Raw genomic sequence first — 16670 nt, 5'->3', positions numbered from 1 at the left:
TGACAATAAAGATACCAATATTTATATCCTGTCGGATATTACTAACCTGTTTCGGTTATTTCTTCATCCGGAGCCAGAGTTGGTATGGTTGTTGCTGTGTGTACTTTTTTAGCTGTTGATATAATTAATCATTTGTGTTGATGATTTCGGTGACGATATTATTATGATTCTTTTCGTAATGTGATGTTTTATTCCTACCTATCAATATTGATCTCGCCAATTTAATTAAAATTATTTATTATACGTTACATGAAAGATGAAATAAACGGCAAGCTATTGTTATATTGAGAATATCACAAATCACTTGACCAATATCTAGGAAAAAATCTAGCATGTGAGGGTAGCCACACTTTCTGTTATCACCAAATACGCTACCATTCACCAGAAATACACTGAGTTACTCGTTCTCGTGGCATGTCACAAACAACTGCATGCTAGCGTATTGCATTTCTCGCACCACTGAGCTTCTATTGCAAGTACTTTTCAGTCCAATATGACCCGTAACTGAGAAACAGCAATGAATTAATCTTTCCACGATATTAGGTGATTCATATTGAACAAAATACATGTTGAACAACAAAATCTGTTAATAATATTTGCAGATATGAAGTCATCAACAGCCAATTAATGTAGCCAGATGAATTGTTACCTGTTTCAGTCGTTTTTTTGTGAGGTGAAGTCAGTTTGGGTGTAGTTAATGGTACTTCTTTGGTTGTCGATAGAACTGGTACGCTCGTTGAAATGGATTCTAGAAATGCGAAAATGCACGAGTCTGTTTATCAGTAGCAGAAAATGTTCAATGAGCAAATGTTTACATACAATACTACAAAATTTGTATTAGGATCCATTGTAACTAAACATAAACTATTAATATACGCGTCACAGTGTAACAATTGTACATTATTATTTGTCCAGATATTTCACTGTTTGAAGCACTAATGTTTTTTTTTATAATGACAGTACAGCCGCATGTGAAGCTAAACAGACTTCTATAAACAATGTTTTCAAAGATTGTCGCCATAAATCGACCAAAATACATGCTGAACAACAAAGCCGGTCTATGATTTTTGCAGATATGAATTCAGCAACAGCCAAAGAATGTAGCCAGATGAATTGTTACCTGTTTCAGTCGTCCTTTTGTGAGATGGAGTCAGTTCAGGTGTAGTTGATGGTATGTCTCTTGTTGTCGATACAAATGGAATGCTCGTCGTTGAAATGGATTCTACAAATGAGAAAATGTACGAGTGTGTTTATCTGTAGTATAGAATGTTCAATGAGCAAATTACTACATATGATACTGCAGAATGAGCATGACGATATTTGCAGCTAAACATAAAATATTATTATATGAGTCAGAATGTAACAATTGTACACTGTTATTTGTCCAGATATTTCAATTTTTGATGCACTATTTTTTTTTATAAATAAAGTACAACCAAATATGAAGCTAAACAGTGTACCATAACTATTTTTTTCAGTCGTCACCCCCTGAGACACATTTCCAGTGATTGCGTTGTTTTCACAGTCTTTGGTTGTAGACACAAAATGAACGCAATTCATGTGAACATCTATCCTCCAGAACGTTTGAACTGTGCTATTTTTATCGATAATACCAAACACATAATAGGCATTCAGAGAGATCACAATTATTAACGAAAAATTGAAATTATATTTCAATGAAAGATTTACAGCTTTTTTTGCAAATTGTGCTACGGGGTGAAAGTCTTTTATTTTCATGTAGTTTTAAAAAAAAGCTTACCAACACATTACAATTTTTGAGATAATGTAACTTGAATTGTTATTTACTTGATTGCTGATTGCAATTCCTCAGTGGATTCACTTAAAAATGGACCAATATTATGTGTTTCAAGCACGTCTGTTGTGCTTATTTTTGTGGTGGAACGTATTGAGTCTCGTGACATAATACTTAGAAACATAATGATGTAATATTGGAATTGGTCTAATTAATGAAAATAATTTCTCATCAACATATGATGTAATTTACAATTATACATACATTAAAGTAAAATTTTCAACAAAGTCATCGAATTATATCATCTATAAACAACATGGATATTTGTATTTAATTTTGTTTAAATGCATAAAATTCAAATAAAACAATCAAACATTTCAAATTAAATGAAAAATAAACTACATAATAAATTGATAGCATGAGACAAATGACACTTCTCACCTGTATCGCCCCGCTGAGTTGTAATGACCGATGATGTTTGTGTGATTGTAGGACTCGTAGTTACAATCGTGGATTCAAATGAGTCAGTCACAGTGTAAAATTCTGCAAACGTAACAAGACATACTTTATTTACAGCATGATACATTACAAAATTATGCAGAATGATACTCGTACTGATAAATTTTGAAAAGAAATCAACATAGATATGACAATAATTGTATTCAATAGTAACAACTATGATCAACAACTCAGCGTTACCACCCCATTTTACTAAACGCTGTTGAAAGAGTTCTTACTGTTCAGTTTTAAATTTGTAGAATTCAGAAGTAGTTAATTATGTCATTGATGAAAATAGAGTTACCAATGTTTATATCCAATCGGATATTACTAACCTGTTTCGGTTATTTCTTCATCCGGAGCCAGAGTTGGTATGGTTGTTGCTTTGTGTACTTTTTTAGCTGTTGATATAATTAATCATTGGTGTTGATGATTTCGGTGACGATATCATTATGATTCTTTTCGTAATGTGATGTTTTATTCCTACCTATCAATATTGATCTACAAAACTTCATTAAAATTAGTTATTATACGTTACATGAAAGATGAAATAAACGGCAAGCTATTGTTATATTGAGAATATCACAAATCACTTGAACAATATCTAGGAAAAAATCTAGCATGTGAGGGTAGCCACACTTTCTGTTATCACCAAATACGCTACCATTCACCAGAAATACACTGAGTTACTCGTTCTCGTGGCATGTCACAAACAACTGCATGCTAGCGTATTGCATTTCTCACACCACTGAGCTTCTATTGCTAGTACTTTTCAGTCAAATATGACCCGTAACTGAGAAAAAGCAATGAATTTATCTTTTCACGATATTAGGTGATTCATATTGAACAAAATACATGTTGAACAACAAAATCTGTTAATAATATTGGCAGATATGAACTCATCAACAGCCAATTAATGTAGCCAGATGAATTGTTACCTGTTTCAGTCGTCTTTTTGTGAGGTGAAGTCAGTTTGGGTGTAGTTAATGGTACTTCTTTGGTTGTCGATAGAACTGGTACGCTCGTTGAAATGGATTCTAGAAATGCGAAAATGCACGAGTCTGTTTATCAGTAGCAGAAAATGTTCAATGAGCAAATGTTTACATACAATACTACAAAATTTGTATTAGGATCCATTGTAACTAAACATAAACTATTAATATACGCGTCACAGTGTAACAATTGTACATTATTATTTGTCCAGATATTTCACTGTTTGAAGCACTAATGTTTTTTTTATAATGACAGTACAGCCGCATGTGAAGCTAAACAGACTTCTATAAACAATGTTTTCAAAGATTGTCGCCATAAATCGACCAAAATACATGCTGAACAACAAAGCCGGTCTATGATTTTTGCAGATATGAATTCAGCAACAGCCAAAGAATGTAGCCAGATGAATTGTTACCTGTTTCAGTCGTCCTTTTGTGAGATGGAGTCAGTTCGGGTGTAGTTGATGGTATGTCTCTTGTTGTCGATACAAATGGAATGCTCGTCGTTGAAATGGATTCTACAAATGAGAAAATGTACGAGTGTGTTTATCTGTAGTATAGAATGTTCAATGAGCAAATTACTACATATGATACTGCAGAATGAGCATGACGATATTTGCAGCTAAACATAAAACATTATTATATGAGTCAGAATGTAACAATTGTACACTGTTATTTGTCCAGATATTTCAATTTTTGATGCACTATTTTTTTTATAAATAAAGTACAACCAAATATGAAGCTAAACAGTGTACCATAACTATTTTTTTCAGTCGTCACCCCCTGAGACACATTTCCAGTGATTGCGTTGTTTTCACAGTCTTTGGTTGTAGACACAAAATGAACGCTATTCATGTGAACATCTATCCTCCAGAACGTTTGAACTGTGCTATTTTTATCGATAATACCAAACACATAATAGGCATTCAGAGAGATCACAATTATTAACGAAAAATTGAAATTATATTTCAATGAAAGATTTACAGCTTTTTTTGCAAATTGTGCTACGGGGTGAAAGTCTTTTATTTTCATGTAGTTTTAAGAAAAAGATTACCAACACATCACAATATTTGACATAATGTAACTTGAATTGTTATTTCCGTGATTGCTGATTGCAATTCCTCAGTGGATTCACTTAAAAATGGACCAATATTATGTGTTTCAAGCACGTCTGTTGTGCTTATTTTTGTGGTGGAACGTATTGAGTCTCGTGACATAATACTTAGAAACATAATGATGCAATATTGGAATTGGTCTAATTAATGTAAATAATGCTCATCAACATATGATGTAATTTACAATTATACATACATTAAAGTAAAATTTTCAACAAAGTCATCGAATTATATCATCTATAAACAACATGGATATTTGTATTTAATTTTGTTTAAATGCATAAAATTCAAATAAAACAATCAAACATTTCAAATTAAATGAAAAATAAACGACATAATACATTGATAGTATGAGACAAATGACACTTCTCACCTGTATCGCCCCGCTGAGTTGTAATGACCGATGATGTTTGTGTGATTGTAGGACTTGTTGTTCCAATCGTGGATTCAAATGAGTTAGTCGCAGTGTAAAATTCTGCAAACGTAACAAGATATACTTTATTTACAGCATGATACATTACAAAATTATGCCGAATGATACTCGTACTGATAAATTTTGAAAAAAAATCAACATCGATATGACAATAATTGTATTCAATAGTAACAACTATGATCAACAACTCAGTGTTAACACCTCATTTGACTAAACGCTGTTGAAAGCGTTCTAACTGTTCAGTTTTAAATTTGTAGACTTCAGAAGTAGTTAATTATGTCATTGATGACAATAAAGATACCAATATTTATATCCTGTCGGATATTACTAACCTGTTTCGGTTATTTCTTCATCCGGAGCCAGAGTTGGTATGGTTGTTGCTGTGTGTACTTTTTTAGCTGTTGATATAATTAATCATTTGTGTTGATGATTTCGGTGACGATATTATTATGATTCTTTTCGTAATGTGATGTTTTATTCCTACCTATCAATATTGATCTCGCCAATTTAATTAAAATTATTTATTATACGTTACATGAAAGATGAAATAAACGGCAAGCTATTGTTATATTGAGAATATCACAAATCACTTGACCAATATCTAGGAAAAAATCTAGCATGTGAGGGTAGCCACACTTTCTGTTATCACCAAATACGCTACCATTCACCAGAAATACACTGAGTTACTCGTTCTCGTGGCATGTCACAAACAACTGCATGCTAGCGTATTGCATTTCTCGCACCACTGAGCTTCTATTGCAAGTACTTTTCAGTCCAATATGACCCGTAACTGAGAAACAGCAATGAATTAATCTTTCCACGATATTAGGTGATTCATATTGAACAAAATACATGTTGAACAACAAAATCTGTTAATAATATTTGCAGATATGAAGTCATCAACAGCCAATTAATGTAGCCAGATGAATTGTTACCTGTTTCAGTCGTCTTTTTGTGAGGTGAAGTCAGTTTGGGTGTAGTTAATGGTACTTCTTTGGTTGTCGATAGAACTGGTACGCTCGTTGAAATGGATTCTAGAAATGCGAAAATGCACGAGTCTGTTTATCAGTAGCAGAAAATGTTCAATGAGCAAATGTTTACATACAATACTACAAAATTTGTATTAGAATCCATTGTAACTAAACATAAACTATTAATATACGCGTCACAGTGTAACAATTGTACATTATTATTTGTCCAGATATTTCACTGTTTGAAGCACTAATGTTTTTTTATAATGACAGTACAGCCGCATGTGAAGCTAAACAGACTTCTATAAACAATGTTTTCAAAGATTGTCGCCATAAATCGACCAAAATACATGCTGAACAACAAAGCCGGTCTATGATTTTTGCAGATATGAATTCAGCAACAGCCAAAGAATGTAGCCAGATGAATTGTTACCTGTTTCAGTCGTCCTTTTGTGAGATGGAGTCAGTTCGGGTGTAGTTGATGGTATGTCTCTTGTTGTCGATACAAATGGAATGCTCGTCGTTGAAATGGATTCTACAAATGAGAAAATGTACGAGTGTGTTTATCTGTAGTATAGAATGTTCAATGAGCAAATTACTACATATGATACTGCAGAATGAGCATGACGATATTTGCAGCTAAACATAAAACATTATTATATGAGTCAGAATGTAACAATTGTACACTGTTATTTGTCCAGATATTTCAATTTTTGATGCACTATTTTTTTTATAAATAAAGTACAACCAAATATGAAGCTAAACAGTGTACCATAACTATTTTTTTCAGTCGTCACCCCCTGAGACACATTTCCAGTGATTGCGTTGTTTTCACAGTCTTTGGTTGTAGACACAAAATGAACGCTATTCATGTGAACATCTATCCTCCAGAACGTTTGAACTGTGCTATTTTTATCGATAATACCAAACACATAATAGGCATTCAGAGAGATCACAATTATTAACGAAAAATTGAAATTATATTTCAATGAAAGATTTACAGCTTTTTTTGCAAATTGTGCTACGGGGTGAAAGTCTTTTATTTTCATGTAGTTTTAAGAAAAAGATTACCAACACATTACAATATTTGACATAATGTAACTTGAATTGTTATTTCCGTGATTGCTGATTGCAATTCCTCAGTGGATTCACTTAAAAATGGACCAATATTATGTGTTTCAAGCACGTCTGTTGTGCTTATTTTTGTGGTGGAACGTATTGAGTCTCGTGACATAATACTTAGAAACATAATGATGCAATATTGGAATTGGTCTAATTAATGTAAATAATGCTCATCAACATATGATGTAATTTACAATTATACATACATTAAAGTAAAATTTTCAACAAAGTCATCGAATTATATCATCTATAAACAACATGGATATTTGTATTTAATTTTGTTTAAATGCATAAAATTCAAATAAAACAATCAAACATTTCAAATTAAATGAAAAATAAACGACATAATACATTGATAGTATGATACAAATGACACTTCTCACCTGTATCGCCCCGCTGAGTTGTAATGACCGATGATGTTTGTGTGATTGTAGGACTCGTTGTTCCAATCGTGGATTCAAATGAGTTAGTCGCAGTGTAAAATTCTGCAAACGTAACAAGATATACTTTATTTACAGCATGATACATTACAAAATTATGCCGAATGATACTCGTACTGATAAATTTTGAAAAAAAAATCAACATCGATATGACAATAATTGTATTCAATAGTAACAACTATGATCAACAACTCAGTGTTAACACCTCATTTGACTAAACGCTGTTGAAAGCGTTCTAACTGTTCAGTTTTAAATTTGTAGACTTCAGAAGTAGTTAATTATGTCATTGATGACAATAAAGATACCAATATTTATATCCTGTCGGATATTACTAACCTGTTTCGGTTATTTCTTCATCCGGAGCCAGAGTTGGTATGGTTGTTGCTGTGTGTACTTTTTTAGCTGTTGATATAATTAATCATTTGTGTTGATGATTTCGGTGACGATATTATTATGATTCTTTTCGTAATGTGATGTTTTATTCCTACCTATCAATATTGATCTCGCCAATTTAATTAAAATTATTTATTATACGTTACATGAAAGATGAAATAAACGGCAAGCTATTGTTATATTGAGAATATCACAAATCACTTGACCAATATCTAGGAAAAAATCTAGCATGTGAGGGTAGCCACACTTTCTGTTATCACCAAATACGCTACCATTCACCAGAAATACACTGAGTTACTCGTTCTCGTGGCATGTCACAAACAACTGCATGCTAGCGTATTGCATTTCTCGCACCACTGAGCTTCTATTGCAAGTACTTTTCAGTCCAATATGACCCGTAACTGAGAAACAGCAATGAATTAATCTTTCCACGATATTAGGTGATTCATATTGAACAAAATACATGTTGAACAACAAAATCTGTTAATAATATTTGCAGATATGAAGTCATCAACAGCCAATTAATGTAGCCAGATGAATTGTTACCTGTTTCAGTCGTCTTTTTGTGAGGTGAAGTCAGTTTGGGTGTAGTTAATGGTACTTCTTTGGTTGTCGATAGAACTGGTACGCTCGTTGAAATGGATTCTAGAAATGCGAAAATGCACGAGTCTGTTTATCAGTAGCAGAAAATGTTCAATGAGCAAATGTTTACATACAATACTACAAAATTTGTATTAGGATCCATTGTAACTAAACATAAACTATTAATATACGCGTCACAGTGTAACAATTGTACATTATTATTTGTCCAGATATTTCACTGTTTGAAGCACTAATGTTTTTTTTTATAATGACAGTACAGCCGCATGTGAAGCTAAACAGACTTCTATAAACAATGTTTTCAAAGATTGTCGCCATAAATCGACCAAAATACATGCTGAACAACAAAGCCGGTCTATGATTTTTGCAGATATGAATTCAGCAACAGCCAAAGAATGTAGCCAGATGAATTGTTACCTGTTTCAGTCGTCCTTTTGTGAGATGGAGTCAGTTCAGGTGTAGTTGATGGTATGTCTCTTGTTGTCGATACAAATGGAATGCTCGTCGTTGAAATGGATTCTACAAATGAGAAAATGTACGAGTGTGTTTATCTGTAGTATAGAATGTTCAATGAGCAAATTACTACATATGATACTGCAGAATGAGCATGACGATATTTGCAGCTAAACATAAAATATTATTATATGAGTCAGAATGTAACAATTGTACACTGTTATTTGTCCAGATATTTCAATTTTTGATGCACTATTTTTTTTTATAAATAAAGTACAACCAAATATGAAGCTAAACAGTGTACCATAACTATTTTTTTCAGTCGTCACCCCCTGAGACACATTTCCAGTGATTGCGTTGTTTTCACAGTCTTTGGTTGTAGACACAAAATGAACGCAATTCATGTGAACATCTATCCTCCAGAACGTTTGAACTGTGCTATTTTTATCGATAATACCAAACACATAATAGGCATTCAGAGAGATCACAATTATTAACGAAAAATTGAAATTATATTTCAATGAAAGATTTACAGCTTTTTTTGCAAATTGTGCTACGGGGTGAAAGTCTTTTATTTTCATGTAGTTTTAAAAAAAAGCTTACCAACACATTACAATTTTTGAGATAATGTAACTTGAATTGTTATTTACTTGATTGCTGATTGCAATTCCTCAGTGGATTCACTTAAAAATGGACCAATATTATGTGTTTCAAGCACGTCTGTTGTGCTTATTTTTGTGGTGGAACGTATTGAGTCTCGTGACATAATACTTAGAAACATAATGATGTAATATTGGAATTGGTCTAATTAATGAAAATAATTTCTCATCAACATATGATGTAATTTACAATTATACATACATTAAAGTAAAATTTTCAACAAAGTCATCGAATTATATCATCTATAAACAACATGGATATTTGTATTTAATTTTGTTTAAATGCATAAAATTCAAATAAAACAATCAAACATTTCAAATTAAATGAAAAATAAATTACATAATAAATTGATAGCATGAGACAAATGACACTTCTCACCTGTATCGCCCCGCTGAGTTGTAATGACCGATGATGTTTGTGTGATTGTAGGACTCGTAGTTACAATCGTGGATTCAAATGAGTCAGTCACAGTGTAAAATTCTGCAAACGTAACAAGACATACTTTATTTACAGCATGATACATTACAAAATTATGCAGAATGATACTCGTACTGATAAATTTTGAAAAGAAATCAACATAGATATGACAATAATTGTATTCAATAGTAACAACTATGATCAACAACTCAGCGTTACCACCCCATTTTACTAAACGCTGTTGAAAGAGTTCTTACTGTTCAGTTTTAAATTTGTAGAATTCAGAAGTAGTTAATTATGTCATTGATGAAAATAGAGTTACCAATGTTTATATCCTATCGGATATTACTAACCTGTTTCGGTTATTTCTTCATCCGGAGCCAGAGTTGGTATGGTTGTTGCTTTGTGTACTTTTTTAGCTGTTGATATAATTAATCATTGGTGTTGATGATTTCGGTGACGATATCATTATGATTCTTTTCGTAATGTGATGTTTTATTCCTACCTATCAATATTGATCTACAAAACTTCATTAAAATTAGTTATTATACGTTACATGAAAGATGAAATAAACGGCAAGCTATTGTTATATTGAGAATATCACAAATCACTTGAACAATATCTAGGAAAAAATCTAGCATGTGAGGGTAGCCACACTTTCTGTTATCACCAAATACGCTACCATTCACCAGAAATACACTGAGTTACTCGTTCTCGTGGCATGTCACAAACAACTGCATGCTAGCGTATTGCATTTCTCACACCACTGAGCTTCTATTGCTAGTACTTTTCAGTCAAATATGACCCGTAACTGAGAAAAAGCAATGAATTTATCTTTTCACGATATTAGGTGATTCATATTGAACAAAATACATGTTGAACAACAAAATCTGTTAATAATATTGGCAGATATGAACTCATCAACAGCCAATTAATGTAGCCAGATGAATTGTTACCTGTTTCAGTCGTCTTTTTGTGAGGTGAAGTCAGTTTGGGTGTAGTTAATGGTACTTCTTTGGTTGTCGATAGAACTGGTACGCTCGTTGAAATGGATTCTAGAAATGCAAAAATGCACGAGTGTGTTTATCAGTAGCAGAATATGTTCAATGAGCAAATGTTTACATACGATACTACAGAATTTGTATTATGATCCATTGTAACTAAACATAAACTATTAATATATGAGTCACAGTGTAACAGTTGTACATTATTATTTGTCCAGATATTTCGCTGTTTGAAGCACTAATGTTTTTTTATAATGACAGTACAACCACATGTGAAGCTAAATAGACTTCTATAAACATTGTTTTCAAAGATCGTCGCCCTAAATCGACCAAAATACATGCTAAACAACAAAGCCGGTCTATGATTTTTGCAGATATGAATTCAGCAACAGCCAAATAATGTAGCCTGATGAATTGTTACCTGTTTCAGTCGTCCTTTTGTGAGATGGAGTCAGTTCGGGTGTAGTTGATGGTACATCTTTTGATGTCGATACAAATGGAATGCTCGTCGTTGAAATGGATTCTACAAATGAGAAAATGTACGAGTGTGTTTATCTGTAGTATAGAACGTGCAATGAGCAAATGACTACATATGATACTGCAGAATGAGTATTAGGATATTTGCAGCTAAACATAAAATATTATTATATGAGTCACAGTGTAACAATTGTACACTGTCATTTGTCCAGATATTTCAATTTTTGATGCACTATTTTTTTTATAAATAAAGTACAACCTAATATGAAGCTAAACAGACTACCATAACTATTTTTTTTCAGTCGTCACCCCCAGAGACACATTTCCAGTGATTGCGTTGTTTTCACAGTCTTTGGTTGTAGACACAAAATGAACGCTATTCATGTGAACTTCTATCCTCCAGAACGTTTGAACTGTGCTTTCTTTATCGATAATACCAGACACATAATAGGCATTCAGAGAGATGACAATCATTAACGAAACATTGAAATTATATTTCAATGTAATATTTACAGCTTTTTTGCAAATTGTGCTACGGGGTGTAAGTCTTTTATTTTCATGTAGTTTTTAAAAAAAGCTTACCAACACATTACAATATTTGAGATAATGTAACTTGAATTGTTATTTCCTTGATTGCTGATTGCAATTCCTCAATGGATTCACTTAAAGATGGACTAATATTATGTGTTTCAAGCACGACTGTTGTGCTTATTTTTGTGGGGGAACGTATTGAGTCTCGTGACATAATACTTAGAAACATAATGACGTAATATTGGAATTGGTCTAATTAATGAAAATAATTGCTCATCAACATATGATGTAATTTACAATTATACATACATTAAAGTAAAATTTTCAACAAAGTAATCGAATTATATCATCTATAAACAACATGGATATTTGTATTTAATTTTGTTTAAATGCATACAATTCAAATAAAACAATCAAACATTTCAAATTAAATGAAAAATAAACTACATAATAAATTGATAGCATGAGACAAATGACACTTCTCACCTGTATCGCCCCGCTGAGTTGTAATGACCGATGATGTTTGTGTGATTGTAGGACTCGTAGTTCCAATCGTGGATTCAAATGAGTCAGTCGCAGTGTAAAATTCTGCAAACGTAACAAGACATACTTTATTTACAGCATGATACATTACAAAATTATGCAGAAAGATACTCGTACTGATAAATAAACGGCAAGCTATTGTTATATTGAGAATATCACAAATCACTTGAACAATATCGAGGAAAAAATCTAGCATGTGAGGGGAGCCACACTTTCTGTTATCACCAAATACGCTACCATTCACCAGAAATACTATGAGTTACTCGTTCTCTTGGCATGTCACATACAACTGCATGCTAGCGTATTGCATTTCTCGCACCACTGAGCTTCTATTGCAAATACTTTTCAGTCCAATATGACCCGTAACTGAGAAACAGCAATGAATTTATCTTTCCACGATATTAGGTGATTCATATTGAACAAAATACATGTTGAACAACAAAATTTGTTAATAATATTTGCAGATATGAAGTCATCAACAGCCAATTAATGGAGCCAGATGAATTGTTACCTGTTTCAGTCGTCTTTTTGTGAGGTGAAGTCAGTTCGGGTGTAGTTGATGGTACGTCTTTTGATGTCGATACAAATGGAATGCTCGTCGTTGAAATGGATTCTACAAATGAGAAAATGTACGAGTGTGTTTATCTGTAGTATAGAATGTGCAATGAGCAAATGACTACATATGATACTGCAGAATGAGTATTATGATATTTGCAGCTAAACATAAAATATTATTATATGAGTCATAATGTAACAATTGTACACTGTTATTTGTCCAGATATTTCAATTTTTGATGCACTATTTTTTTTATAAATAAAGTATAACCAAATATGAAGCTAAACAGACTACCATAACTATTTTTTTCAGTCGTCACCCCCTGAGACACATTCCCAGTAATGGCGTTCTTTTCACAGTCTTTGGTTGTAGACACAAAAAGAACAATAAATATGTGAACTTCTTTCCTTCAGAACGTATGAACGGTACTTTCGTTATCGATAATACCAAACACATCAAAGGCATTCAGAGTGGTAATAATCATTAACGAAACATTGAAATTTTATTTTAATAAACGATTTACAGCTGAGTTCGCAAATTTTGCTCTGGGGTGAAAAGTCTTTAAATTTTCATGTACATGGACACCTACCCAAAACAATACAATATTTGAAATAATGTTGCTTGAATTGTTGTTTCCCTGATTGCAGATTGCAGTTCCTCGGTGGATTGACTTAAATATGGACTAATAGTTTCAAACACGTTTGTTGTGCTTATTTTTGTGGTGGAATGTATTGAATCTCGTGACATAATACATAGAAACATGATGATGCAATACTTAAATTGGTCTAATTAATGAAAATAATTGCTCATCAACATGTGATGTAATTTACAATTATGCGTACATTAAAGGTCGATTTTTTTAACAAAGTTGTTGAATTATATCATCTATGAACAACGTGGGTATTTGTATTTAATTTCGTTTAAATGCATGCAATTCAAATAAAAAATCAAAAATTTCAAATTATATGCAATTTAAAGTACATAATTAGTTAAAACAGCAATGAAATGATCTTTCCACTACATTGGGTGATTGATATTGAACAAAATACATGTTGAACAACACAACCTGTTTACTTACGATAGTACAGAATTTGTATTATGATCTATTTCAACTAAACTATTAATATGTGAGTTATTATGTAACAATTGCAGATATTTGCCGTCACGAAATGGAGCATATAAAACAGAAAAATACGAACAGAATATACGAACTTGTTTCAATGCAAACATTGATTCGTTGGCGGCAATTTTGAATTGACCTGGTCAAAATATGTGTGACTGAAGTTCAGAACTACTATAAGTGTTCTAATAGAATGAATAATGGTGCATATTTTTGGGCTGTTGCTTGTGTTGCAAGTGTTTGTTAAAATACCGTTCCCACTCTTACACTGAAATGAATGAAAAGAAAAACAAACAAACACTTAAACCTAATCAGCAGCCAACATATACAGCCAAAGTCATTATTACCTGCTTCAGTCGTCTTTTCCCGGGGCAATGTCAGTCTTGTTGTCGTTGTTTGCACATCTTGTACGCTTGTTAAAGGAACTCCTATAATTTGGGGTATGTTGAATAGCGATGTAGTGGTGAGCTCAGATGAATCGTTTAACATGTACAAAACCACACATATTACAATTCTGTCAGCCCATTCAAAACAGTTGATACCCGAAACATGCCTAATCATCTCATTAATTAGCATATCATTTATAATAACTAATGTAAGTAAACGAAGGTATGGAAACAAATGCCCATGAACACGAACGCGTAAAATGAACATCTGATTTTGATTGGGCAATTACCTGTATACTGTTCACCTTCGGTTCTACTGTCACCTCCCTAATAACACATACACATGTTGAAGCGATAGTGTGGGATAACAGAGTTGTAGTTGAGAGGCGTATTTCTTTCGTCGTTCACATTCGGTATAACATGATTTTATTGCATGATACAAATTACGCATCGGGTTATAAGCTACAATTTGTTCCCCATAATTATTGTTACATAGCTCGTTTAATTTAGCGTATGAAGTTTCTGAAATTAGTATAATGATATGGGATTTAATGAGATAGATATAGGTAAACAAGTTAGTACCCTGGTAGAAGACTGCAATCAACGTGGTGTCCCTTTTTTCTGAGTGTCTGTTTCCAAAAATCGCCGGAAACTCAAAATGTTAATAAAGTGCTAAGTTCTTTTTAATTGCAATTTTATTTTTGTATCTGTTCAACAGTACAAAATACAAATGTAGTAGTTTGATTTACCTGTTTCAGTTTTCCTTCCAGTAGGCGGATTTGAACTGTTCATCGGTGGTTTCACTGACTTTGTTGTTGACAAAACTGGCACACTCGTTAACGGAATGTCTATGATTATAGAAAGTAGAACAATTGTTATCGATTTGAGTGAATTGGAATGGAATGGTCAGTGTGGAAAAGTCTAAACACAATAGGATACATTTGTCAACTACGACATTCTAACAACACCTACTCAAACTAATAAATAGGCGTATATGTGTAATTACGTAACATTGGGCTTTGTATGTTGATGCAAATATCTGAAAAGTCAACTGTTGTATTAGTGGTAGTTCAAAAGTTAATAATGACAATAGGATATATTAACCTTTTACAGTCGTCTCTGCATGAGACACAGTTGCTCCGATCGTCTTTTCATCCATTGGTTTGGCAGTTAAAATAACTGGTTCGCTTGTTAATGTCACGTCTATAATTGAGACATCAACTCATCATTTATATTAAGAAATATTGAAATCATGTACCTAAAACAGGTGCACCTTCCCTTATCAAACATTTAGATCTACATAGGACAAAATTGCATTAAACAAGTAAAACAAAATAATTGCCTCCAAAGTTGGTATTATCTCACAGATCAGACATTATGTGCTCAGTCAGTTTTACTTTTGTTATACAGTTCCATGATTCTCCCGCATATTAGCTATTGTTTAGAAATATGCGTAAACGCCAATCATACACGAGTATAGCCTATTCTTCTTTTGCAAAAGAAAGATGTATGGCTAATCTCATTTGCAGTTTACCGTGCACATACTGTCCATTCAGCCGTAAAACATTAAAATTCTCTACCTGAACCAATCAAACATTTTACTAATAGAATAACTTTCAAAATTTCCCTGAAACACCATACACTCAACAATGTACTATAAAATTAATATCTCGTTATTATCAATACAAATAATTTTCGTCATTGTTAATATGTATGATATAAGGAATGTTTGCAACTAAATTGTATATGTACTTGTCCATTATTGTTTTACTCATGATATGATGTGCAGAGTTTTATTTATTTATTTATTTTGGAGGATTATGTTTTGTTTATATATATATAGTCTAGATGTGGGAGTCGATTATTCCAAAGCAAAAGTGCTCAATACAAAATGTATGTAGAGCGAATAAATACGGTAATAGAGGAATTAATACACAAATACATGAATATTGAAACTCGACAGCACTGTTTCGTAAGATACAGTTACCTCACTCATCAGGAGCTTTATGTTTAATAATTCACTGCACCAACGAGCATACATTATAAACTTCGCAAATTAACATACTAATTAAAAACGTACAGGTGTTACATAATAAGGTTTTTGATCTGTGTCGAATTTCTTTCAAACATAGTATACATCGTTTGCTGGAGCTACTGTACGGGCTACCACGAACAAGAATTGTCCATGTTATTCTATGCTCAATAT

The 16670-nt window shown here is 32.6% G+C and overlaps 1 protein-coding gene across 1 annotated transcript in view; it reads right to left on the bottom strand.

Annotated features, from left to right (window-relative positions):
* The window catches only part of LOC102801589 (uncharacterized), a 72893-nt gene that overhangs the window by 44938 nt on the left and 11285 nt on the right, over nucleotides 1-16670 (bottom strand). The window contains exons 9-32 of the mRNA XM_085498397.1: nucleotides 15569-15667; nucleotides 15214-15312; nucleotides 14426-14506; nucleotides 12914-13015; nucleotides 12346-12447; nucleotides 11273-11374; nucleotides 10804-10902; nucleotides 10201-10266; nucleotides 9809-9910; nucleotides 8735-8836; nucleotides 8264-8362; nucleotides 7661-7726; nucleotides 7268-7369; nucleotides 6196-6297; nucleotides 5727-5825; nucleotides 5124-5189; nucleotides 4732-4833; nucleotides 3660-3761; nucleotides 3190-3288; nucleotides 2587-2652; nucleotides 2195-2296; nucleotides 1121-1222; nucleotides 650-748; nucleotides 47-112 (exon numbers count right to left, since the gene is read on the bottom strand). Coding sequence (XP_085354523.1) covers nucleotides 47-112; nucleotides 650-748; nucleotides 1121-1222; nucleotides 2195-2296; nucleotides 2587-2652; nucleotides 3190-3288; nucleotides 3660-3761; nucleotides 4732-4833; nucleotides 5124-5189; nucleotides 5727-5825; nucleotides 6196-6297; nucleotides 7268-7369; nucleotides 7661-7726; nucleotides 8264-8362; nucleotides 8735-8836; nucleotides 9809-9910; nucleotides 10201-10266; nucleotides 10804-10902; nucleotides 11273-11374; nucleotides 12346-12447; nucleotides 12914-13015; nucleotides 14426-14506; nucleotides 15214-15312; nucleotides 15569-15667 — 2226 coding nt within the window. The remainder of the gene's footprint in view (nucleotides 1-46; nucleotides 113-649; nucleotides 749-1120; nucleotides 1223-2194; nucleotides 2297-2586; nucleotides 2653-3189; nucleotides 3289-3659; nucleotides 3762-4731; nucleotides 4834-5123; nucleotides 5190-5726; nucleotides 5826-6195; nucleotides 6298-7267; nucleotides 7370-7660; nucleotides 7727-8263; nucleotides 8363-8734; nucleotides 8837-9808; nucleotides 9911-10200; nucleotides 10267-10803; nucleotides 10903-11272; nucleotides 11375-12345; nucleotides 12448-12913; nucleotides 13016-14425; nucleotides 14507-15213; nucleotides 15313-15568; nucleotides 15668-16670) is intronic.

This window comes from Saccoglossus kowalevskii, chromosome 4 (genome assembly GCF_978046115.1).
Source record: "Saccoglossus kowalevskii chromosome 4, keSacKowa6.1, whole genome shotgun sequence".
Classification (NCBI taxonomy): domain Eukaryota; kingdom Metazoa; phylum Hemichordata; class Enteropneusta; family Harrimaniidae; genus Saccoglossus; species Saccoglossus kowalevskii.
The sequence above is the reverse complement of the archived record's forward strand: the minus strand, read 5'-3'. Positions and strand labels throughout refer to the sequence as shown.